Source organism: Crassostrea angulata, chromosome 6, assembly GCF_025612915.1.
Source record: "Crassostrea angulata isolate pt1a10 chromosome 6, ASM2561291v2, whole genome shotgun sequence".
NCBI lineage: Eukaryota > Metazoa > Mollusca > Bivalvia > Ostreida > Ostreidae > Magallana > Magallana angulata.
In genome coordinates, this window is record NC_069116.1 from 28330404 (window position 1) to 28358219 (window position 27816).

Below are 27816 nucleotides of genomic sequence, written 5' to 3' on the forward strand. Positions count from 1 at the left end.
ATTAAAATCTGTATGGTGTCTGTTTTAATTTCTCTTCACTGTTAAATTCATGTCAACAATATAACAATTAAAAATAAAATATATTAACAAATTGCGTAAAAAAGTGTTATGATGAGATTCATGACGTCATTCCGATTTCGTCATAGCGGTCAGTGTACATCTCATATCCGGTGCACTAGTACTAAGCTTTGGCGGCCTTTTTCAAGCCATCTTCATCGTCAACATCACTGTCCTTCTTTAACAAACAGCACGCGGCTACTATACCGATCAGCTGAAATTGGAAATGATCAATAAATTCTAAATTATAGATTTGATATAAAAAGTGGGAACAGTGATTTATTTTAACATTCGAAAAAAAAAATGCAGATGTAAATTAATATTAGATTGCAAATATTGACTCTTTCATGACAGCTGTTGACAGTAACGACGGTCTATTTAATCAGATTAAACAGATATTGCTACAACTTTGATTGTCAAGAATTAGAAATTAAATGAAGTAAGTTTCTTCATTTGTTTTATATGCTACAGTAACATAATTACATGTATGCATGTTATATGATGACTTAATTCACACACCTGTAACAAACCAACGCCTGCTGCTATTCCAATCAGGATATAAAGATACGATTCAAATTTAGACTGTAGTTGATCATAGCATCCCTGAAAGGAAACAGCTTATTATTATTTGCCATATTTTTGTGATTATTCTTTATTTTCCATTTGTTGCATAATAAATTTTAGCCCCCTCCCCCATCCTTCATCAAAAAAGGTAGACTGTGGAGTTTAGATGTGAAATCATTACGCTTTAGACGTGGCTATTAGATTAATAGTATTTCTACCTATAAATATGAATATATAGCTACAACTTTTACAAAGAGACATTATACGTTCATAAACTGTGCTGCTTCTGAAATGCACATCGAGTATTAAAGGGGCATGGTCACGATTTTGGTCAAAAATTATTAATTCGATTTTAATGTTTATAATGCTTCAGTAAGGTATTGGCAACCAAAATTTGAGTGTCATTTGTTGAGTTATAAGCGAGTTACAGAGGTTACAATTCCTCGCTCTGTAAACAAAGCTGTTTACATTTTGAATGTTGAAGTGAAAATTCCAGTTTTAGACCTAAAATGAATGTGTTAATCGTTAGGAACTGTTTATTTATGCTTAAAAAGAATAAGAATATAGACGAATCATCTTGAAAAAGATTTTTTACTGGTATATTGAACATATGTAAACAAAAACAGGGCACGAGCCTTGTTTACATGACAAAGAATTGTGAGCCCTGTATCTTGCTTAAAACTCATCGACGAGGACCCAAATTTCATTTGAACATTAGAAATGCATTCATAAAGCATTGTAAAAAATAAAAACAGAAAAATAAAATTTGACCAAAATCGTGACCATGCCCCTTTAATGTTGAATAAAAATCCATACAGTTACTAGTATTTTATTTTACTTATAATACCTACTGTTCAATATACACGTTCAGTTTATAAAAGCACTTTGTTGCTTTTCTATTTGCATATGACGGTGGCATTTCATTGTCTGAATCATACTACATGTAGAAAAAGAATGTCTGCCATCTGGGCTATATTCACTTTAATAATTTTCATTACTTGTCATAATGATAATTATGCTTCTGATTTAATGTATATGTCCCTGCACGTCTTCATTTGTGCATATAAAGTTTACAATACAATATAATACAATACACCGAGACTTCGTTAATTTACATTAGGCCTATATTTGATCTGATAATTGAAAACTCAGTCACATTTCACTGAATAAGGTCCAAGGAATTCCAAAGGATGGCGAATCATGTTCTATAGGAAGATCAAAAGTTGCAATTTGCTTGTCCTTAGCACAATCAGCGAGCACGTTCAATGTCCGTAAAGGTCCGGTTATTTCCGTTTTAACCGTTAGCATCCATATTTACATTCAGTGTACATTTCCCCTTATGTTTAATTTGCATTGGAAATCTGCGACGTTCATCTTTTGAATACACTTACGCTATGAGCACAAATATAAACGTCATCACGCCTTTTGAGTATATTTTTATATTATTTTAGAATTAAATAAAACGTTCAAACTTACGTCACCAATTTGAACTAATGGAAAATGATCGTTAAATTAATTCTATTTGTCAATAAAAAAATATTTTTTGACAAAGTTTCTGGTACTTTGTTTTTACACGTAGTTCCGGAAGCGAACTAAATATCAATCTCAACTTCCCGAGCCTGCCGGAAAGGCCCGAGAAGTTGCGATGGGTTAAATATGACTGTTCCATGTATGTTTCATATCCCTGACTAAGAGCGTATATAATTATGGCTTAAAACCGACGATACACCAAATATCGGTACACATCAGTATGATGTCTAACGCGCGGTATCCAATTTGTCTGCACCGCTTGGTGTGTTATAGGACCAGCGACTTCCAAAAATAAGGATTCAATGCTTAATTGATTTCTGCCTCGATACACGCACTCTGACTAAAATCATCTGTTTTGATAGACTGGTACGCTATCAGACGCGTATCAGAGCAGTTGACTTTAATCAGATTGCAATACGCTGATCTGTAGAACCTTCAATATACATGTACGTGAGGACGACTTTCACCAACGTAAATTCAGCATGCCACCGTTTATCCTTCCGCCGGGCGTCTGTAAGCCTTTTTACGGTGAGGTGAGAATGGGCCAATAAATTAATGTGGATCAAAGTCTTAAGGGGTTATAGTTTTTTTCTTTCGAAAGAATAACTTACTTTGCAATTTGGTTGTAAAAGCCGAAGAAGATAATTGAAATGAAATGAGGGTGTGAAGTTTTACCTGATTGTAATAAGAGTTGGCTTGGTTAATTGGACATTGGTTGTTTGTCATTGAGTTGTAAAAAGTCGTGACGTCTGTAGGAAATGCGTCCTTGTTGGAGAACTCGCAACAAGTGAGGGGTATTGTGGCAGTAGCAACGGTGTAGCTACCTCCACTCTGGTAGACATAAGTGGTATTCCAATTGGTGACCGTTGAGTTGAACTCTGAACCCGATTCAATTCCACAACACTCCAACTGAAAAAAAATGAATTTTAATTTTTTTTTTTTTTTTTTGAGGGAGGTGAGTGTTTTTTTTAAATTTTATTTTTTGGGGCCTGGCAATTTTTCTTCGTTTGTTTGTTATTTTAAAGACAATTTTACAATACACGATATCGAGAATTATAAATGACATCTGATTATAATCTACTGACCAAAATGAACGTCAAATCGAAAGCCAAGCTGAGGAAGTCTGACGTGTCATACGGGCCTCTGTATCTCGTCTGCATCAAAGTGTTCAGATTTCCTTTGGCGTATTTGTCAAACTGTAAACAAAAGCAAATGGTTTTTAAATGATATTAAAAGATTTATTTTCGTGAAGATTAAGCTATCTTTACTGATGTGTTCCACCAACTGTGTCTCTTGTTTGACCGGAAGTTATACTTACGTCACTTTTGTAAACAACTGCCAAGATGCAAGCTGCAGCTTCCACAGCGAAAATCAGTCCGACGATTATCGCATACTAGAGTGTAAGAAAACAGGAGTTACGCGTGCATGCATATCAGATAAATATTTTAATCATGCATAACAAAAATATTGTTTAAATCAAATTAGATAAATATAATGTCTGTTTTGTTTGTGGCATTGTGAATACCCGTGCCCCTGAACTATATATATAGAAGTAAGTAATACTCTAATCATAGCTGTGGTTCGGACCCTCCCTCTTCTAACAAATGATCAATTCCTTTCCTTTGTGTTTAATATAATATGATTTTATATGATGATCAATTTTATAATAGATTTAAAATTCACTGGAAATGTAAATTTTTTTTTAGAATTCTAAAGAAGTCTAGACATTGAGAATAAAGATATAGTTTTGTTGTCGTCTTGTTTTTATAATTGATAGGTACAATGCATATATACTTTTATAGATAACTCCATGATAATGCAATGCCATTGTTGCCTTAAGAGTTACATTTCTTTGATTACACATACATACAAGTCGTGTTCTATAACTTCTGAATATGAGCTCGTTGGTTTTAAGCAAATACATGACGACTGACAATTCTATTAAAGTAATAATTATCACACAAGTGAACAGTTTTACCACTGTGAGCATGCATTTGTCTCTTTTCATGGCCCCGCAACATCCTAAGAAAGCCACCAGAAACACGAACCCTCCTCCAGCAATGAGGGCATAAGCGGCCGATTCTAGCAGGGACGGGACGTCAAGACTATCTGTGTCCACACTTCGAGTCAGAACAAGGATTTGATTCTTGTCCACCAGGACATATATCCCCAAACTGAGGCATGCTGCGCCAAACAACTGCAAAGCAACAGTCAACACACTAGTAAAAGTAATAGCGCTGATTTATTTCAAAAGCTCTTATATACGTGAAAACTTCATATAATATTAAAATGTTCATAGGGAAACTAAACTTCTGAGAACTTTTTAATCTCTCTTTTTATAGAAAAAAAGAATGTGGGCGCTTAAGATGTAGATTCGGCAGGAATCTGGGCGCAAAAGGAGAGTGAAAATTTCATCAATTAAGTTTGAATATTTTTCGAATTATAACCGTTATTTGGTTTCTGTTGGATGTGGAATGAGTGGGAAAATATTTGAAATGCAAAAGGTTTTATTATAATATGGGTCTAAATATGGCAACACGATGCAATTCATGCAAAATCCTACTTATTTACAACTGTTTTTAAATGATTTTGTTGTCTCTGGGTCTTCTCTCCACCAATTTGAAACGTGTAAAGGTAACATATTTCAACATTAAAAATGTCGCTTTTTTAAAAAAGATGGAGAGATGACCCAGAGATGACTAACTATGTACTTTTTCAAATTATTTTTTGAAGGATAAAAAACAAAGTCCATTGATATGACAGTGTTGTTTCAAACAGTACTTTATAGAGCATATATTGACAAGTCTCCGTGGCGCAGTGGTTTCGTCCTGGATTTAGTGAATACATAAATGCAGTGTTTTGGGTTCAAATCCAACTGGTGGTCTTTTTTAAAAAAAAAAATAAACTTTTTTGTTTTAAATGTTTGTTATTATAACATGATGTTGAATTATAATATACCGGAATATTTTAATTTGTTCTTATTGATTTCTAGATCTGCTGTATGAACACTATGAAAAAATTCTTTTCTTATTGCTAGTTTTTTAGGATATACACAATATAACTTCATTAAAATATGTTTACATTAACATTTCCAACTAGTTATCGGTTTACCTCTCATTGCCATTTTTTGAAAGCTTTGTGAGTTTTTTAATAACCGGAATAGCCATGTACTTCGACTCTCAACATAATATATTTTTGTTGAAACCTGTACATAGCCTTTCGAGGTTATAGACATTTAAATCCCAATTGATTCGTGTCGAGGATTCCTGCAAACTTACAATCTTGTGCGCTCACTTTCTTTTGGGGGGTGATCAAAGAATGTAAAATGACGTTCAGTTATTGGATTTTTTTTTCTTTTTCTGCAAATTGAGTTTCAATACATGAGAGAGAGAGAGAGAGAGAGAGAGAGAGAGAGAGAGAGAGAGAGAGATTTATTTATTTACATGAATAAGAGTATATATGAACATTCGATATTTATGTATACTTAAAACAATTACCAAAAAGAAAGTATTAAAAACAACCAGGAAAAACTTTGAGCAGCAATTACCACACCCCATAATACCTGTAAATAAATAATAGCAGCATTATAGGAAAAATATATCATTCTCATAATTCATAATTTGAATTGATGTTGAACATTTTTCGGTATTTCAATTGACCTTTTCAAAAGACATTTTGTTATACATGAAGGTTAAGCTATCAAATTAAATCTTGAACGCGAATTCCAACAAAAGGCGCCAAGCCTAAAATCAAACAACCTGTTCTACATTTTATACTTAGCATACCTTTAATGCTAACAAATACATTGGTATATACTTAAGTAAGTATAAGTTTCATGTGCCAAATCATGAAACTCAATTGTAATTGCAGCAATTGTAATTTAGTAGAAGTTCTTACAAGTAGAACTGCAATCGTGTATTTCTTAGGCTTCGTAGCAATAACGTCATTGTGGAATTTATAACAGGAAACGAAATAAAATCTCTACGTCATTACTATAAATCGAAATAAAAAGAAAATTGGGGGTCGAGAAACATTTTTCCCTTCGAACATCTACATAAGTAGAAATAAAGATGATTTGATTTGATCAAACGTTTAGAGAATTTTGTACAAAGATGAAACACATACCAAAGGATGTAGATATTGTAACAGAATATACATGTACAGGTGACAATTTAAACAATACCATTCAGATAGAGAACTTAGTTTTACATAACGGATACTGAAATAATTGTAAGTTGTTATCTTTTACGTACAATTCAATTCAATTTATTTCACCCAAACCGCCAACGTGACGGTACATGAGGTACAACATATATAAATATTTTTAAATTAGATACAATGTCAGATATCAGTAAAAATTTTAGAAAAAAGCAAAATTTACAGTCACCCTGCGGCTGGTGAAGAAAGGGGGGGGGGGTTATAAGTCAATAGTCGATGTGACATTCACACTGCCCGAGTGAACAATTTTACAAGCAATACAGATAAACCACAAAACAACATGTAAATTGTCAGAACCTCTTGATTGGTACGTTTTGATCATAATAAATAATAAACGGTTATTATAAGCTGTCACTACAAATTACACCTGATCATTCACCTCTATATCTAAGACGTAAACAACAATCAAAAAACAAAGTTATATATCTATTCTATGAAAATTTTCAAAATCATCTTTCCAGATATACCATTTCCTGAGCAAAGTAATAGAAATATTCTTTAATTTCGATTCACTTACTTCTGTTTCAATTAACACTTCCAAAATGTCGATAGAAAAACCCCGAAACTTAAAACTCGACCCACTGTCAAGGGGGATTTACAGAAAATTAAAAAGTTTTGGTCCGAGACGAACAGTTATTTCACAAAAGAAAGACAGTAATGGTACTTGAAAACGTGTACCAATATTTAGAGAAAGACTTATGATGTCGACATGTTGTTTTTAATTTTTATTATGAACGGTGAACATAAGGCGTAAGTTTCAATTGTTAGACTATTTAAAAAACCTAACACGCTGTATAAATTGTCATTTTAGAATACGAAGGTAAAGAAGGCTTTTATTGTTTAATTCCTCATTTCATTGTAAATTCAAATTTGTCATGCATAGATGCAAGTATGAAAATTACATATGTAGAAATACATTAAAGCCTCTATAATAAAGAATTATGATGAAAACGTTTCGATCTGCATGCAAATTGTTCTTTTCTCAATATTGACTTCTCATGTTAAAAATGTTAATAAGAAAACAATTTTGTTAATATTTTTTCAAGAATTTTTTTAAGTTTGAATTTTGTGCGATATGGATAAAAGTAATCTTATTGATTACTTGACATAATTAAAAAATACATGTACAATACGAAAAAATATAAGCACGTTGTTAGATTTTTTAAGCATTGTTTTTCAAATCATTTCCACTTCCATACTCGATATACATGTATACAAGTGTATGTGAATGATGAAACACTAAGTAAAGTGATAAGTAAGAAATGATATGTGAGTGTTGCTTTTAATTAAGAAAATACAGAATCTTGCCACATTCAATCATTCAAAGGTATAAAACAGTGCCGTTAAGACTCCCTTTGAGTTAAAACAGCGCAAAGACTCAAACAGTTGATATTATTTCATGCGTGGATCTAGAGAATGGACAGAGGCGTTGACAATGGCTGAGGATATGCTTTAGGTCCTGGCCTTCCCATCCCCTCGTGAAAATTCCAACTTATTTAATTCACATTGTAAAATTACCGAAAATTGGCATCGGACCTCCCCTGTAAACAAAATTATCCCGCCAACCCCTTAAAAAGAAAATCGGAATCCGCGCACATATTAAACTTTATTAACAACCTATAATTCTCTTTCAAAATGGTCCTAAAATGGTTCGAATGCATTTGTAATTGAATGGTCACGACTCACGAGACAGGTTGATGTCAAGAAATCCCATCATGAAACAACCTGGACGAATCGTAACCTACGGTGTAATTATGTCTGATGGTCGTGAACATTTGATTTAAATAACATGAACATTTGTAAGGAAAAACCTGATACTATAATATATGTATGTGTTAATCTTAAGCACGTTGTTAAGCTTGTGCGATTTTGTTTCCTCGCAAAGCCTTTTTTCTGGCCCAACAAAATAATTCCAACACTTAAAATTCGTGTACTGTCTATTATTTGTAATTCGATGAGTTGTCAATTTTGAAGAAAAAATAATCAATGTGAGATCAGCTTTAAATAGTGTTTGTAAATGTGTTATTATTTTTTTAGAGTTGAAATTATCAAACACAGTGTTTTAATAGTTTGAAAATACAATGATCAACTGGGCATCTATTATAATATTATATCATAGAATAGGCACTAAACCTTTTAATCTCTCTTCTACATGTATTTTTCGATTACTCATGGCCATAAACTAATTACATTTGTAATATTCTCACCTAGCATTCATGGCGGACTCCTTTTACAATGAGCCACCGGGTAAGTAAACTAGTACACGCACTTTTTGTAATGTTCTTCTTTTATCTAAACATAGAGTTGTGACTGACCAAATGCAATATCCAAACGACTGTTGATGAGAAAACGTGACAATACCTGCCAAAGTGCACTGTGGTACATGCTATTTGTAAGATTGATAATTGGAAATATATTAATATTTTCATGAAATTTTATGCCATCAAATTTTGAGAATCGTGTACCTTTTTCAATTGAGCATTAACCTAATAATAAGTATAGTATGTAGAACGAAGCTTCAAGATTATGAATATCATGCCTCTGATAGATACCGGGGCACATGATGAGTTACAAAGCTCCTCGTTTAAACAGAGGTTGTCTTTTATTGTTTCCTAAATACAAATGATGAAACTTTTTAATTGATAAAACCCCTCAACCAACTCAAGCACCCCCCTTAAGTCGGGTGAGGGGGAGGGGGGGTTATACAAATAAGAACTTACAAATATGCTAGTGCATTAAAAAAACATATGCATTTCATCTAGAAACACGAGAGGTAAAAAAGATGTGGAACATAGTTTTTTTGTTTTTAGGTTTTTTCATATGATTTATAGTAAATTTTATTTAAGAAATCTTAGAAATATTGAAACGTGGGATTTTATTCTAATGCTTAAGATATATAAGCGCAAATATTTACACAGACACTTTCTGGTCTTGCATATGTATTTATATCAAAATGACACAAACTAGCAGTTTTAAAACAAAAGGAAATTTCTTTATCAATTGTGTTAGTAATATCTATTTGTCATTTCTATCCAAAATGCGTGTAGTAAAAATTAGACCTTCATTTATCACTCCATGCGTCAATTTCTTTGTTTGGCCAACAAACATTTAAAATTCACACGATGTTACTTTGGTTACTCCATACACTAGAAAGTGTGTAGAGAGTGAGTAGAAATTTACAAATAGCTGCATGGGAGGTGGGGGGGGGGGGGGACAAGAGAGTTCGAACAAGAAATATATCAATATTTGGAGAATAAATAACAAAATATTGTTGAATATTTTTTTATTAATGTAACACTTTTTTCATAAATTATGATAACATAAAACCATGATGAAATTAACTGTAAAAAAATGTAAAAAGGAATATTTCTGATTAATTTTAGTTTTGATTGGTTTCGGGTTTTTTGTTTACAATGTTTTATTGTACTTTATATTAGACTTGTTACAACTGTATACATTGTATAAAACAAATTATTGACTTTCAATATTGCAAACACAATCTTTATGAAATATTAAATCATTAATTATGTAAAAGATTTTAGTACTACAAGTATGCTTCGATTTTTATTCGATGAACAGATTGCATAATCTTTAAACTCCGGAAAAAGGAATACCCTGCTTTTCAAAGGTGATACACTGGAGCAGGTATTATTTAAAGTTGTCAACTTGTTATATTTTAAAGTCAATACAAGTATGCAAAAATGATTCAAAATGGATTTTCACTAACATAGAATATTGCCAAGTTTATACGTCACTTCCTCTCTGCGCGTTCATGTGCGTCAGTGTGCGTATTCATGTGAGTAATTTGCCATTTTTTCATCCAGGGACCTTGGATCGTGGTGTCAAACTCTTCATCGACTATCACCTATAATAACAATAAAACAGTTGTAAATTACAATCTTGTTTTCCTTCATTTTCATATATGTACTGTCATTATTAATGACTCATTAAGTGTCCGTAACGGTACTAGGTTTTTTAAAAATGTATGTTAGCCCTTAGCCACCCCCCCCCCCCCCCCTCCAACACTATACAATAATGCTATAAATTCACGTCAACGTTCATGTAATTTTGATTCTCGGTATAAAGCAACTTACGTCCACGAATCCCTCGACTGACTTCTTCTGGACGGTGGTCCTATCCACCGACTCGAATTTTTCCCAGTCAGGCTCCACATTTTTGCCGTCTTTGCGTAGAAGTAGACCGTCTTTGAGGCCATATAGTCCAAAGGGCTGATCCGGTCGCTGCCATCTGAGATCTAGGGCCCAGCGGATTTGGTTGGAAATGTTTGGGAGACTATGAGAACATTTCAAATGTTGTGTTAAATATGCAGATTTTGAAATTCAATGAAACTGACACCATATCTTGTAAAGTACTATAAAAGTACTAATGGCACGTTTTTCATAGAAGGCTGTATACATGTACATGCAAATATAGTTGTATCAAAGTCAATCGCCAATTCGAGGTAATTTAGCACAGTCCATTTTACATGCATTAATGAATGTTAAGTTCTGGATTGTTTTAATCATCAGCCAGGGCTCTAACAAAAAAACCCTTCTCCCTGTTTATGTTTGGTTATCGGATTTTTATGATCAAAACATTTTTTCTTGTCAACTATTTAGTACTAGTAGTCTTGATTTCGTCATTTGTCAAAGAACTGTTGCCGCTATTTAAAAGGTTACTTTGAATTTGACTTTTTTCCTCGTTATCATATAATCTAATTATTGGTTTTTATTACCTTGTAAAATAGAATGCCATCAACCGCACCCTAATGTGGGTGATTTGAGTAATTACAATTGAATAAGATCATATTAAGCTCTGTGGAAATCTTTCAAAACCTTCGAACTCGACAGTTAATTTCCTGTTGATTCTACGCCTATTAAATGTATCACTCCCTGGATATACATGAACATACATGAATGAAGGTCGAATGACATGTCGTAACGTATTTTGATGTCATTGTTTAGAAGCATTGCTTATCTTATATGTCAAAATCGGATATTATGATCTAAATAACATCTCTGTGGTAAATCCTTCGTTAATGTAATCCACAGCTAATGAAAAACGGTAATGACTGATTAGTGATAGCACAAAATAATCTTCTTTAATATCGAATTAACGTTATTATTTCCTTAAGATTATTATATTTGCTCAAACCTTCGATGGGGGGTCAGATTGTTAAACAGCAGCATTCCTCCGTAGGGTACTGGACAAGTGATTACGTCATTGTCCATGTCCACTCCTGCAAATCATGTAAACAAACGCATAACAAACAAAATATAACTCTTGGAAGTGAATTGATATTTCCGTTCACGTCATACTGTGGAATCATCAAATTGCGTGGGGGCCAATTTTCGTAGATTGCTGAAATTTTATAGGTTCGTGGGGACGTCATTTCGAACATTTGGAAATTCGTGGAGGGTGTTAATTCGTGGATGTGAGTTACCCACGAATTCCATGAAATTTGAGCCACCACGAAATCTAATAATTCCACAGTATTCATTTTCAGATCAGGAAAAGCATTCTAATAAAACGCCGTTCTAAAAAAATACTTACAAATATATCATTATCTAAAGCTTGTCAATAAATGACGTACATTTTACTGTGTTAAATTACAGGGGAATTAATGAAAATTAATGTGTCAGATTTCTATACATCGAGTTGATCTGGGTCCAAAATGATCTGCAATTTCTTTATTTATTCAAGAATAATTCATTCTGGTTTTAACGCGGCATTTGATTGGATAGAAAATTTTTAGTTAAATTTGTATAACCTGGTTTGCACGTCACAAGACACGTCACAATTCACCAACGTCAAATACGTACTAATCCGCTTGACGTTACGTTTGAAATTTGAACAGATTGTTATTTTTAAAACTAAAACGCACTCAACATGTACAGTAAATTACAGAAAATTAAATTATAAGATATGAACTCAATATCTACCCAAGTTATACGAGTATAACCTGGATTGGAGCATTTTACGCTTTTTTATAATCCGCTTCGCGAATCATAAAGTGTAAACTGTCCCAACCCAGTGTATACTCGTATAACTTGGGTAGACATTGAGTTCACTTCTTAAATAGAGCCATTTTGACATGCTCTTGGACTTTCTTTGTGATTCTTCTACATTTTGCATCAAAACAAGTTTTAATGACGCTGTTTCAAGTGAAATATGCAAAGATAATGTAGGTACAGCACTAGAGAGAGACAAATCTCGTTAATTTCAAAGAGCCATGATTCAATAATGAAACAGACAGACTTTTAAAAATCGCATTACTGCACCCGAAGTCCAATGTTTTAATTGCATAAAACACTATAGGGGATCATTTATGAAAGCTACTTTCCACTAGTCTTGTAACTGTATAATTGTTATCCTCAAGCATGTCTTTGCTTTAAAAAAATGTTATTTCAATTAAGGTTATTTTTATATTCTTTACTGACTATAGACATTTACATCACGAGACATCATAAAATTATCTCAAAAGGATTGTTTCTACGCCAGTATAGATTTTCATGTTTAATGATTTCATTGGTTGTTATCGTAAAGGACGTAATCCAATCAAAATGTAAAATGATATACGCATACCTAATGTTTTCTTCATTTCTTCTTCCTCTAGCATGACGTACCACGTGTTTCCCCAGCAACACTGATGCGTTGCTACGCGGCCGGTGCGATGACCTTTCTTTGCAACCTAATAGTTCAAAACATAACAAATGAATATTCAGGAGTACTTTTTCCATTTACCACGTGTAAACGCATTTCATATGTATAATGCTATTAATCATACACATGATAACATATAAATTCTTTCTTCCATTAGTTTTTTAAATAACATTTTGCAAAACCTTTACAGAAGATGTATGATATTGTCATGATTTCATACTAACCATATATTCAGTAACCTCGTGCGTTGATAAAAAAAATATTTCCGGTTTGGGAAGGGGGATAAGGGTGGAGGGAAAATTGTGTTGTTCTTTTTTTTTTTGGGGGGGGGGGCTGGTTTTGTTACTTTTTTTCATTTTCCTCGTGAATTATAGCGTTTGAAATTTTCCGGCTTCAAACCTCTATGAACATTGCAACATTTGGCGTAAATATACGGGAGAGCTTACTTGCATTCCTCCGTTGAACTCATCAGTGTCTAAAAGGGGGATCCACGCAGTAGGTATCAACACGTTGTACGATTGGTTGTCGAAGTATCCACTATCTAGAATTAAAATACATCTAGCATGAAATCTTAAATAAAAGGATCTCACTGAAATAAATGACCAGACTTTGAAATACAAAACCTAAAAAAAAAAATCCAATACAAATTCAGAAATGAACTTTAGTAGGAAACAAGAATATTGATTACAGTATACGTAATTAAATCTCAATTTGTAATTATTTGCATTGGCAAGTGCTTTATGGACCTAATGAATAAAACGCGCGCACGCACTTACACATGTACCCACGCATGCACAAACACGTGCGTTATTTAATTTGATGCATTGGTGGTATCATGTCATATACTGAGTATATATTTATGATAAAATCAAACATTATCGAGGCAATTCTTTCAAGTTAAACATTTTCTAAAAAAAAAAACATACTTCGTATGATTTCTTTCTCAATTCATGTTTGGAAAAAAATTAACGACAAAATTGACATATAAACAATGTATACAAAGAACATGTACAGTGTAGCAAGTTTATTCCTTAATTATTCACCTTGATGCCAAGGAACAATAGTGGCATTGTTTTTTGGCGTTTTTGTTCTCAGATTCCATACAGGTGACGTAGCAATGTCGGGCCCAATCAGCTGCTCGATGACGTTTAATAACCTGTCATTTGCCCACAGATCTCGGAAAGCCTGGAATCAGAAAACCAACCCTTGAATTAGTCATCCGCAAGTTTCTTTTTTCATCTGATTAAAGGCAAAATTGTACTCATCAAGACGTCGCGACGAATTTTGCAAAATTGCGTTTCAAAAACTGCTGTGAAACTTTGACGAATTGTCTATTATATTGATTCTATCATATATAATTTGTCAATGGGGATTAAGACTTCTAGTTATACAAAAGATTGGCGGTTGATCTTTATAAACTAAATTTGTCTCAAAAAGAACTTACAACAAATCTTTCAGGAATTCTTATTGAGGCAAATATGATATAATTTTTTTAAATATCAATCGGCAATTATAGATGTTCTCAGATAACATTTTAATGGCGCTAATAATGTTATGCGTTAAGCTTCTTTTGATATGTTTTGAGCTTTTTAAAAGTTAAATAATATCATTAGCACAATTTGTAAGCTGGTTTGTCACTCTGTGTGGGCATATTAACGCATGGCGAGGTGTGAAACAAATGTTCTGATTTTAAGCGAAATTTCGCGGTAAATTTTAATATCTACACCAACAGCAGAGAGTTAATAAATTTCGTCATTTTTCTTTTAGAACAGCGATTTAGTGAGTCAATATGTCCACTGTGTGTTCAAAATATGACAGTTTTAGAAAAGCATACTAATATATCTTGAAAATAAAAGTTACTTACTAGATTTGTGGATGATAATTATCATATCATCCATTTTAACAATAATAAATATCTTGGTAATTATACTTTCTAAAACAATCATTTGTTTAAACTCTTGATTAAATCAAATGCCAGATATTACAAATCGCTGGGTTCGGTCCTCCCATACCAGATAATGCAAACAGACCATTTCCCATGGATTGAATTTGGTTAGAATGTTTTCCGTCTCCGTTTTCTTTAACCATTCACCAAAAAAAGTTAAATGTTGCTCAGTCGGTCCACACATAAATTAAATCAAATTAACATACACGGCTCAGTTTCAAAATACAGTATTTACATGTACCTGAGGCAGTTTACCCGTCTTGTGAAGTATGATGTTGGCCCCAGGAAACTCTGCCTCGATTTTTGTCAGCCGCTCAAAAAACCCGAGGTCCTTGTACAGTTCTGAATAAAAATATGTACTTGAGAGAGAGAGAGAGAGAGAGAGAGAGAGAGAGAGAGAGAGAGAGAGAGAGAGAGAGAGATTCTTCAAGTGCTATGTCTCAAAAAGACTTACACCAGTTTAAAAAGAATGACATTTACCATAAATGTATATTTACAAGTAATTGTGGCATAATTCTTTAAGCTAAGGAAGTTGCCATACAATATTTGCTTACTTTTAATTTTGCCAGCGTCGTACAGTTTTTTGGCCAGGTCATCCACTAAAGTGTTAATGGCTTCCCTGACTGGGTCCAGCTCTTTCTTTACGTCGAAGAAATCTTCTATCAAGATGTATCCCTGAAAAATAATCAATATATAAGGGACTGCTAAAAGATATTTTGTTAGAATGAATAATTGGAAATTTAAAAAAAAAAATCTGAAAGTCATTGGGGTATCTCGTAGAAAAATGACTAGCTCCTGGGGAGTTTGCGTTGAGTTCAGTTTGCGTTGAGTTAAAAAAAAATGTACTTTTATTCATTTGAATGACCCTTGTCTAACATATTACTTTTTTTTTATTAATTACATTTATTTTCTTTATTGGAAGTGATACTTAAAAAATAAAATATCACTTCTGGACAAATAATAAGCAATTTTTACACTGCATTTCGATATATCATTTCTTAGCCGCGACAAGCCAACTTTCCATGATCTGAGGCTGAGGCTGTTTGGAGATATTAATTAAGCGGGTAACATACTGAGCGTTATGCTGTTAGACAAACAAATAGTATGTAATTATCTTGTCACTGGAGACAAGTTGGACTTGTTTCATTAGCACTATCTTCCTGTATCATTAATATAATTAAATTCAAAAGGACAATTTTTCCCCCTAACGAAACCAACTCAATGAAATCCCACCGACTGATCTTCGTCTTCAAGTATTGGAGCTGTTTTTATTTTGTTAATTTCTTTTTCATTTCACTCGAAGTTCAGTTACATTTATCTAAATCTTTGTTTAATAGAATATTGTTTATTTGTTTTTTATAGTGTTGCGGCAGTTTTATGGGACATTAATCAGATTACGAGGAATCTTCCAAAAATTAATAACTTTAAAACCAAGCGATAAACTCCATTACTGTTACATGTAAATGCTGTGTTGGATAAAATGGTATGTTAGGATCTGCGCATGCACGAAAGAGTCATGTTTTCTATTTCCTCACCTTCATTAAATGGAGCACTAAACTAACCCGATCGTAGGCGCCGGAACCGCAGGGAGGGGGGGGGGTCTTATTTTGCAAAGTTAGACATAACTATCAGGCACGTAGCAATATAGAAATAGGGAAGGGTCAGCCCCCCCCACCCCCCACTTTTTCTCGCAACAAACATAATATTTCTTAAGGTGGTATGGGACATCTGTTGATATTAATGTGGATTTAAGTACATTATACATTATAATTGAAATACTCAGTACATTCACCGGTTTAGAATTTTCAAATTTTACAATATTTAACCAAAAAATAGCTTTTTAAAATATTTGGAGGGGTTAAAATTGTAAAACCACAGCGGGGTTCCAACTCATGACTTACAGATTCATAGTAAACCCTCTAACCCACTGTGCTACGCTGTTAGGTGACAATATTGGGAAAGAAACTACTTAAATAATTACTTTTGGTTTTATCGTCTATTTCGATAAACACAATACGCCACAACATGGAAGCGTCTCATACCACCTTAAATTTAAATTTGCATATAAAAAAATTGAAGTATCACAAAGCTGCCCCCTACTTTTTTTTTTAAACGATGAAATGAAATAAAAGGAAATCAAGTTTCATTAAGGACTGAATGACATAGAAGATTGAAGTTATAGGTATACTACACCCCCCCCCCCCCCCCTCCACCCCCCCCCAACACACACACCCACGGATAAGGAATTTCATGATTTTGGGGAGTTGCCTGTTCTTTTTTTTTGTATTTGATATTTTTGTTGTTTTTGTTGTTTTTGTTTTTATAATGATCAAGATTTCTGATGATAAGTTTACCCCCCCCCCCCCCTCCTACTTTCAATTTGCTTCCGACGCCACAGTAAATAAAAATTCGTTAAAAAATATATTATGACATGTTTTATTGCATTCGGTTTACCTTTTTTTCTTCTTCTGGAAAACGCAAGTGGAGGTTACAATATATATTTCTACATGTTAATAAGATTAAATAACACGTGCACAAGTATGACAGGGTCGATCAACACTCAACATTATTAAAGACAACGATCAAGGGCCCCGCCAGTCTGATAATCAAAGTTGAGAGACCGCGGTGTACAAACACGCAGATAGGCGGCACGTTCTCAGTGCTTGAAGCCTAAATATAATCCTTTCCTCAGTCGCGTGATCTCAAAAAGTTTCACTAAGGTGTAATATGTAAGCGTTAACAGCGCGTCTATGTGTAATTGACAGTATAAGGCGCTTACAGTTTTGATATTGGGTGCTCAAATGCCATCACTGGTAATGACAATTCAAAGATATACATTTTAATGTCGATTTTCCGATAAAAATGTATGAAATAATAATCCGAACGTTAACCCGATCACAAATGTATGAATTTATAACCCAAACGTGTGACCGTACAGGTTTGTGACTAACGATACAGATTGGCATGTATCATGTCTTAGCTTCTTTCAATATTTTTATAATTGTTATAACCGAAAGCTACCATTTATATTAGATGTGCACAAGACGAAGTAATGTCATAATAGACGGTAGATATTTTTGACGAACCTCTTCAAAGAACTGCTTTACGAGATGTTCAGGAAGTTGACCTGGTTTTTTCTCTTTGGGTTGGGCCGGCATTGCTTCCTTGTTGAAGCATTCTGGGTGACTTTCACTGGTCATTCCCGGATATTCAAATTCTGTCGAGTCCATCGTGGATGTCTCTGAGTTCTATCTCTCTCTCTAGTTACCGACGCCAACTGCCAGCTGTTCCAAGGGAAGACAACTCTAAATTTCACGAGTTTTATAGGTCAAGGTGAATGTTCAGATTTCCAGGCACGTACCAGGATGGGGAGGGTAGACTAATCTAAAGAATCTTGAAAATAAGGGGGGCATTTTCCCTAAATTTGAAATAATGCATGAAAATCCTAATCAGTGTGTTTATGTGTGTGTATGTGTGTTTGGGGAGGGGGAGGGGGAGGGGGGTATGCGTAGTATACATATACGTGTATATAGTACCTGTAACTTTTATTTCAACTCTTACAGATGTAGATTTTTATATTTTTACTTTCACATGCTCTCAAATTAGTGGGACCAAGTACATCATAATTCACTTTTTTATTACAAAATGTATAATGTACAGCAAAATTCATTTTACAAATACATGTATTATAAACATACATGTATAATTATTTTGGGTTTTTTTTTTCCAAAAAAAAAATGTACGGCTTAAAAAAACTCAACCTGGACTTAAAACTCAAATATGATGCTCTCGTCTTTTCTAATTATATATCAAGAATTCAAAACCAGTGTTGTATAGCAGTTTTTCTCCCATTGTACATGTAGCCCCAACCCCCAACAAGAAAAAGAGGCTATTTTATAGTAGCCACCACCCCAGCAGATGTGGTTAACTTGGTTATAAAATGGAGAAATTACAATGTGTAGCCAGCTTTCCGTGAAAGGAAATCACCGACAAAGCCATTTTCCCGGGATGGGTGGGTTGGGGTGTGAATACTCCTATAGTCATTTTTAAAGGGGGGATGGCATACAGCGCCGGCTTATCAATAGATGTGCTATTACATGCAATTCTATACATGTGTACATGTAATTAATAATTGTCATACATTTAGAACATCATGCAAACGTGGTCATTAAATGGGGCTATTATTACTATGCCGCATTTATCGCACCCCCCCCCCCCCCATTTTTTTTCTTCAAATAACTCGTTTAATTTGCATTTTTTTTCCCGCTTTATTTAGTTTTTTTTTCACTACAATATATTTTTATATGGTTCTTTCTTTAATTCTTTAATTTTTACGGATTCGGAGAATCCTTTGGGGACAAGAGGGTATTATCATGTAAAATGTGTATTTTACACGTGCGAACATTTTCTATAGTTTAGCTTGTTGGTAAATTAACGTTATTTAGTCTTCTTAATTATCGTGATTTCTAATAAGTATATTTCCTAAAGCTACACTTGATTACTTTGATGTCCTATTTCTTTGTTACAGTTAAGACGTTTGATAAACATTAATATACATTCTATCACATCACAGTCAGGAGGAATTTCACGATAATTAAGAAGACATTCCAACCTGGGCACTTCAGTGATTTATAATTTGTAAATTATATTTAAGGAAACGGAAGTGTTTACTTGTTTCCGAATCCTTGCCTAATTATGCTTCATTGTATATATGTTGTACGTCGTATTCATAATAAACTATGGTTTACACTAAGACTTAATAACGTTAATTTACCAACAAGCTCAACTATAGAAAATGTTCGCACATGTAAAATATACATTTCACATGGTGATAATACTGACAGAGAACGATTCGTTATTTCTTTCATAATTTTGAGCAGTTATACGAATAAAATTTGAATATTACGTATGCAAACCCCTCAAACAACAAAACATCATTTGAATTTGACTGTATTGTATAAAAATTCTAATCGTACATGTAGTGTTATTACAGACAAAGACACTGGAAAATGTAAATATTTACATTTATCAAAAGAATCTTCACGGAAATTCATTATAATTTCCGAGGAAAAAAATTCTTTGTGGGATTTTCACTAAAACTTTCCACAGATTAAAATAAGGCACATCGTTTATTGCATATGATGTGAAGCTCATTCAAGCCCCTTTTTTAGATTTCAAATCTTTAGATAAAAAACAATCTGTACAGAAACGTGGCAAAGAGCGTTTTCTCCTGGAACTCGAGTTTTCACTCTAGATACCAACTTCTTGACGCGCACGCACAAATTAAGACGAACAAAAAAATTAACTCCATGTACTCTTCAAAATGGAGGTTGTCAATAACATTATGCACTGTAAATTAAAAATTTAAAATTTGGAATGAAAATGAGATGCGTAGGTACTTTTCCATGAATTTTTCGTTAAGAAACAACAAAAAAATTATATATTACTTCTTGCAATATAATATTTGAAAGTTGTTTTCCCCTTTTTATATTTAAAGAAAGAAACATCAGATATCGGTAATAAACGTAACTTCAATCATTAAAATAAAAAAAAAATTATAGGTTTAAACTACAATTAATTTTGACAATTTCTAATTTTAAAGAATCAATAAGTTTTAAATCGGACATAGAAACATCATACATTACTTGGTATCTGTACAATGTTTTTGAAAGATTTTTATATGGAATTCGTTGTAAAACAAACTGATTAAGTATAAAATTTGTGTGTCAGTTTATTCTTTAACTATGCACAGCATATGTGTTTATTTTTATAATTACATATGTACTCGTCGATATAATACGTAAATAAAATCTTAAAGGCGCCTGATGCATCCGTGTCTGCCATATGCATGTTGGAGAGTCTTTACCCTGCTTAGATGGAGAGTCGGACTCGATGTAAACTCTTGCTGTTTTATCTCAAAAACTCGCAACTAGATACCGCACTCGAGTTCCAAAAGAAAACGCGCAAAGAAATCGTTACTCCATTATGTAGAGCAAGCAGCAATTCACTGAATGTAGTACATGTATAGGTTACGTAAGCATTTAGGATCGTAAGCGAATATCGCACGTGAGGAGAAAATGATGTCATATTTGTTCACAAGTTGACTTATTAGCAAACAAGATGAGATGATGATCATAAAAAGATCTATAGCCATTGACATGCATCCAACAGTCTCTGAATGGAGTGAGCGCGTTAATTGCTTGTGAGAAAACCTGCCGTGATGATTTGCCCACGTGATCCATTGATTTCAACGTTTATTGGGGGTTTTTTCTGAAAAAACGCTCAAAAACTTTTATCCTTAATTTTATTCGAACTCAATACAATAACAGAAGAGATAATTTAGAACAAATTTAAAAAAAACAACAAATTATATTAATAGAACCATTTTACCGAGACCTTAGACTTTCGGTAGGACGTAGCTATCTAGAACCATTGTAACAAGACCTTTGACTTTCGGTAGGATGTAACCATCTTTTTCTTGCGTCAAAACAAGTTAAATATGACGCCGGTTTCAAGTGAAATACACACAAATTGCGTAGTCTTAGTTCAAAAGCCAGACAAATCGTGTTGATTTTAAAGTGCCATCATGTTGACTGAATAGCCAGCAATTAAATAGACAGACCAACGTCACATTGCTGTATGAAACAACTACCTAAAGTCCAAGCTCTTGTTAAAATGGTTCTAATAAACGTGTTCTTGGTCAATTTTTTTGGCAAAACTACTTAGTTTTGAAAGGTTTCATAAAACGCATCATTCGCTTACATTTACATTCAGTGTATATTTCCCCTAATGTTTGCATGGGAAACGTTTGACGTCCAATTTCCTATGAAAACACTTCAGAGCATGAGACAAATACAATGTATATATTACGTTATCGCTTGTTTTGCATGTTTAAAGTTGCAAGATTACATGAAACGTTCAAACTTACATAACCAATTTAATTCGACTTATGAACAATGATCGTTTAATCATTATGGGCATAAAAAACAAAACAAAACAAAAATGTTTAGAAAAGGGAACCGTTTGATTTCGTCCCCCAAATGTATGAGATTTTTCAACCCGCATGTTATGCATCGATGCATCGATTGTAAACAAAAGCAACTTCAGAATTAAAAAGTGATGAAAAGATAAATGTCATATTTTCCTTACATTTTATTCCCTCGACTTATAAAGTCGGGGAGGGGGGTCATCCAAATTCAAATTTTCTATATTAAGATTTAAGAAAAGTTTCTTGTTCCGAAAACCAAAAGGGAGGGGGAGTGGGCTAGTTCTCCAAATTTCATGCGTGTAGCATCGGGGGGGGGGGGGGGGGGAGGGGGGGAGAGAAAGGTTTTTCTATTATTTACATACAAAAAATTGAATTAACATGGGATTGCCCCACCCCCTTTCCTTTATGGGGCCATGTTAAAAAATTGAATTGAAAGTAAGGAAACAGACAGTGAAATTGAAGTAAAAGGTATACCATTTTTGGTGTGAGGCATCTCTATGGTATTTAAATTGTGAAATTCATGGCTCTACCACCCCCAGGGCACCACAGGTGGGGCCAAATATGCAAAAAAGCAAAATTTTCAAAAATCTTTTTCTCTACTCTCACACATGTGAGGAAAGAAGTCCTCTACCAAAATTGTGAAATTCATGACCCCAGTGTCAGGGGTTCAGACTCTAGGGTGGGGCTAATATGGCCATATAGTTAAAATGTATTAAATCTTAGAAAATCTTCTTCTCTACTCCCATATCTATTTGTAAAAAACTAAACTCATGATTATGATGCCCATGAGGCCCTCAAGCAAAATTGTGAAATTCATGACCCCAGTGTCAGGGGTTCAGACTCTAGGGTGGGGCTGATATGGCCATATAGTTAAAATGTATTAAATCTTAGAAAATCTTCTTCTCTACTCCTATATCTATTTGTAAAAAACTAAACTCATGATTATGATGCCCATGAGGCCCTCAAGCAAAATTGTGAAATTCATGGCCCCTGGGTCAGGGGTTCAGGCTCTAGGGTGGGGCCAATATGGCCATATATGAATTAAATCTTTGAAAATCTTCTTCTCTACTCCCATATGTATTTGTTAAAAACTAAATGCATGATTATAATGTCCATGAAGCCCTCTACCAAAATTGTGAAATTCTTGGCCCCTGGGTAAGGGGTTCAGGACATGGGGGGCAATATGGCAATATAGTGTTAATGAATATAATGTTTTAAAATCTTCTTCTCTATTCTCACACACTCACACATCTGTATGAAAAACTGACTTCATAATTATGTTTGCCAGGAAGTCCTCTACTAAGATTTTAAATTTCATGTCCCCTGAAGTATGGGTTTTAACTCTAGGGCAGGGCAAAATGGATGTATAGGTGTTAATGCATATAATGTTTAAAAATTATCTTCTTTACCCCCACACACCTGAAAGAAAAACTGAATTAATGATTTTGTAGACCAGATCTTTAAGTTTTTCGCCAAAATTATAGGTTTCATTGTTCTTTTTGAAAGATTTCAGGCAGGGAGGTGGTCGTCATTACAAATTTATATTTTTTCTACTCTATAACGAAACCTAATTAAATGCATATATATGAGACTCCTCGACAGGTGACCGTTAAGGCATATTGGCCTCTTGTTTAGCTTGTCAAGATTTTTTGGATAAACCTGCCCCACCCCCTTTTTTTATACGATGCTGCGTGCCTGAAATTTAAACTTTCGACATGTAAATTTAAGAAACATTTTTCCATCGAGAATTAGTGATGGACCAACCCAGCGCCCTTTTGCCCCCTCCTCTCTCTCCCCTCATCGATGCTTCATCCTTGGACTGAGGTCTTTTATGTCTGATCTTGCCGTTAGACTGTGAACTCCGCCTTCCTTTTTGACAGGCGTGTCTTGTCAGATCACGTTTGCTGTATTTAAAGATGTTTCTCGCGAACAAACGGCTTCAGTATCTCTGTCAACATGCGGGGGATAACAGCATCTTGGATGGTCTTCGTCATCGTAGCGTTTGTAGCTACCTTTGGTAAGTATCCTGTTTATCAAACCTTGAGATATTATTTTTAATTGTCACATTGGATATCTATATCTTGGAATTCATTGAAACGAAATATTGCTCATGATCAAGTTCAGATGTTTAATTTTAAACAGTTTCCTGTTTGATTTCTTGCCTACATTATTGCGTAATATTACTAATTCTATCATCTCCCTCTCGACTCTGGTATGATTAACAATAGAATTAACACCCATTTAATCAGATTTAAAAATTTGATATAAGATTCGTAATAGCAATTTTTGAAATGGTAATTATTGGAATAAATGCCACGTGGGAAGCACAATGGTTGTAACATAACCTATATAATATGATGTATAATGTATTTGAAGTTGGCCAATACTAGTACCAAAAGACATCGGAAAAATAAATCCTGATACCGGGATAATATTTAATTCAAAAGTCCGTTTCCTTCTTAAAATATCAACACATTTAGTCTGCTTCTCTTGATATTTGATTTAATACAATGACAACAAGCACACATGTAGCTTGAAATTTCCGATTTAATGACCAATTGCAATGGTTGCTAGTATCTCCGCTGGTTTTTTTTTTTTTTTTTTTTTTGTGTACACAAGGCCAGATGCATTTAAATATAAGATTTACATAGTAGTCTTTTTTAGTTACGGAAGTGCTATTCAAAATCCAATCAGCTAGTAAATAAAGCACTTGAAGAAGATGCTTATAAAAGAATACATCAGTGATGATCAGGGCGAGTTTATCGTCTTTTCATTTTTAAACATATTATTGTTTGACAGAATAAAATGTGTTGAAATCAAATCAAAAATATGGACATATTGTTCTCACATTCCAAAATTTCATTTTTAGACAATTTGTTTGAACTTCATGATTAATAAAAAAAAAATCAAAACAGATAATGGTACACTGACCGTAGAAAGTTACTTAAGTTAATTGTAAATATTCTAACTACATGTACCCTAATTTTTTTTTTATTAAACTTAGGTAGACGGTAATAGGAAAAGGTCTGGTATGATACTTGCCGTAAAAAAAAAAATTCATAAATGTAGTCTCAGTGCCAGAATTATTAATCTATTTTTAAGTTTGGGGGTTTTAAGATTTAAAAAAAAAGAGTGGAATGTGTTTGTTATCACAACTTTGAAAGTCATTGTCATTTCAAGAATAATCAATAAACAATTAACACCCATACATAGACCATTTCCTGCTTCCCGGTTTTTCTTTCTTTTTTTAAGCATTAGAACATGTACTTTCCATTCCTGTCATATAATTACTTCAAAAGATAAATGTATACAATTTAAAAGGTGAACATTTTGTTATTTACCAGTACGGATGATTCTAGAACCCGGATGAATGTTCTCAGAATAATAATTGTCGAGACGAAAATTAACACGCTGGGTATCTTTCTTTTCCAGAATCATATGGTTCTGCGTGTGTGGAACAGAAACCGTGTGTAAATCGATGTCCTTTTCGATACCAACACGACAGCAATGGTTGCAACACCTGTAAATGTAAGTACAAGGGAAAACTGAGGACTGTCCAATCACTGTGCTCATACTATATTCTCTCCTAACAAACATAACTATACATATGATTATTAGTTTGGTTTTTAATAAAGTAATGTAAATAAGCCTTGCTAGTGTGAAAATAATGAAAAACAGCCAAGATCAAATATCTGTGGGAAGCAATGCGGGTAATCCTTTTTAAACTGTAGTTTTGCTTACGACTGTGAATTATCAAGGGGTGTTTTCATTGCAGTACATTAAAAACAACCGTTAATTTAATTTTTTTTTATCATAAATTATTTTTTCCTGCAGGTTGCCCGGTGTTAAGGTGTCCGTTTTGCTGGCGTGGTTACATCATTGCCAAGAACGACAACCAGTGTCTGTCTTGTCATTGTAAATGGGGACTCTGAACGTTTCTTTCTGTCCCTATAGATTATGTCATCTACTTCAACTTATTGTCAAATTGTGTATATCATTCCCGGCTTGATCTCGGTCTCTTAACAAGAATGTTCTTTTTGCGTTGTCATTTATATTGGGTTTTTTTGTGTCTGTGTACTAATATCATATAGATTCATTGCTGTAAAATAACACAAGAACATAATTTTTAACGATGTTATTATTTACTTATTTAGTTTTGTCTCCAATGAAATTGTTTCATCAGAACAATCACTATCATTATTCTTTGTGTTCACAATCTCAGACGAAATAGCCTCTACCTTTTAGCAAACATAACATGCGCGTGTTTTACCAGCATTCAAACTACAACTCAATTGTTAATCAATTAAGACATATAATAAATGTTAATTTTTTATTGGTTGTGTCTTGTTTTTTAGAAAGTTCCGAGAAAAGAAATTATTTATTCTTATTGGTTCCAACATCCACGGATCTTAAATCAGTTAAATATTACTATTATCCCTTCCCCCATCGTCTTTATTTATTGAAAATTAAAATCTAGACTAACTAACACTTGAAACTTGTTTAAAATGCACAATGCTCTATTTAGAAAAGCAACTCATTTGTCTTTTTAAACTTATTCTAAAAACAGCGTTTTTCGACTTACTCTTAAATAGGAGAGAAATGCGAGATTTATAAAAAAAGTTTAATATAGAGTCAAAAAAAGTTTCATTTTCTATGAAATATACAAAATTGGAATATCTTCATTAGAAGAGAGTGAAGTGTCGGCCTCAGTTTTTTTTTACTTTAAACAAAACTGAATTTGTGGAGGAAGTAGTGCCCCAAATAATTGTGAGATAACTAACACGTACAGGTGCTTATATACTTAGCTCATTCTGTTAGGAATTACAGGTATATCAAATATCAATAAATCCACATATTTGTCTACAGGTCACATGTCTGTTATGTCATTATGCAAATAATTTCCCTGTCACTCGACGCCAATCGATAACGCTAGGCAGTGCAAAAACGGCACCAAAACGTACTCCTTTAATATTTCGTTTATAAAAGTCACTATCGCCATTGTGGGAAGATTTCTTAAAAAGTTTAATAAACGTGAATTGTTCGTGAATAAGCAGAAAAGTTTAAGTTTCACATTCTCTTTACAATATACAACTCAAGTACTAGTACTCCATTAATATAATTGGATAGGACAAAAATAGGCCATGCCTGCTGTCCAATCCTATTTCATTTTTAAATTAAATATTGTTTAAACTATTATAATTTGATAACCTATCAGATTTGTCACACGGTGTACCCTCATACAGCTTATCATACCGAGAAGTTTGCTAAGCCAACGAAGAATACAGCGTACATGTATATTAGTAATGCAGGGACTTAGGACATACCCCCTTTTCCCATTTCACAATTATTTTAACTTAAAAACCGAGGCCGATAATCATTTTCTTCTAATGAAACCATTATTTATAGAAAATTATCATGAAACATTTTGACTTTATGAGCTACAACTTATTTCTAACAATTGCATTTTTGACTGACATTTTTAAAGATAAGCAACTCTTTGCTCGACGTCTGTTTGGCTCGCTCCAGTGTTCTGTGATTTCATATTTTTTTTGTAAAACTTTATATTCTTTAAAATTTGTGCAAGATAGTTTTATATATCCTTCATGAATATCGTCACCGACAAGTAATTTAAATGAAAGTTAAGCTCAAGATAAGTCCAAAGCACAATTTTTCCCTAAATTTTCAAAGTTTAATATACATTTTATCATTGCTTAGGGGAAATAACTCTTATTTCTGATTTTTCTTTCAAATGTATGTCTAAATATAAATTTTCTTATACCAACAATTATTTTAACATATGTTTGTAAGTTTAGTTTTCTGACACAGTTAATTAAATCACACCAGATGAACA

General features: G+C 33.4%; 1 protein-coding gene and 1 long non-coding RNA gene across 2 annotated transcripts; one reads left to right on the top strand and one right to left on the bottom strand.

Annotated features, from left to right (window-relative positions):
* Positions 1-6: 6 nt before the first annotated feature.
* On the bottom strand, positions 7-18294 carry LOC128187325 (uncharacterized). Its single transcript, XM_052857725.1, has 14 exons — positions 18064-18294; positions 15532-15652; positions 15219-15319; positions 14076-14217; positions 13479-13573; positions 12955-13060; positions 11524-11608; positions 10464-10662; positions 4130-4348; positions 3470-3544; positions 3237-3347; positions 2827-3060; positions 577-660; positions 7-271 (listed from the first exon to the last, which is right to left on the bottom strand). Exons 1-14 carry the CDS (start codon positions 18205-18207, stop codon positions 182-184), a joined length of 1806 nt encoding a protein of 601 aa, XP_052713685.1. The 5' UTR covers positions 18208-18294; the 3' UTR covers positions 7-181.
* A 5531-nt stretch (positions 18295-23825) lies between these two features.
* On the top strand, positions 23826-26298 carry LOC128189577 (uncharacterized). The gene is made up of 3 exons (XR_008244253.1): positions 23826-23982; positions 25398-25493; positions 25800-26298. It is a non-coding gene; the product is annotated as an uncharacterized LOC128189577 (long non-coding RNA).
* Positions 26299-27816: the final 1518 nt, after the last annotated feature.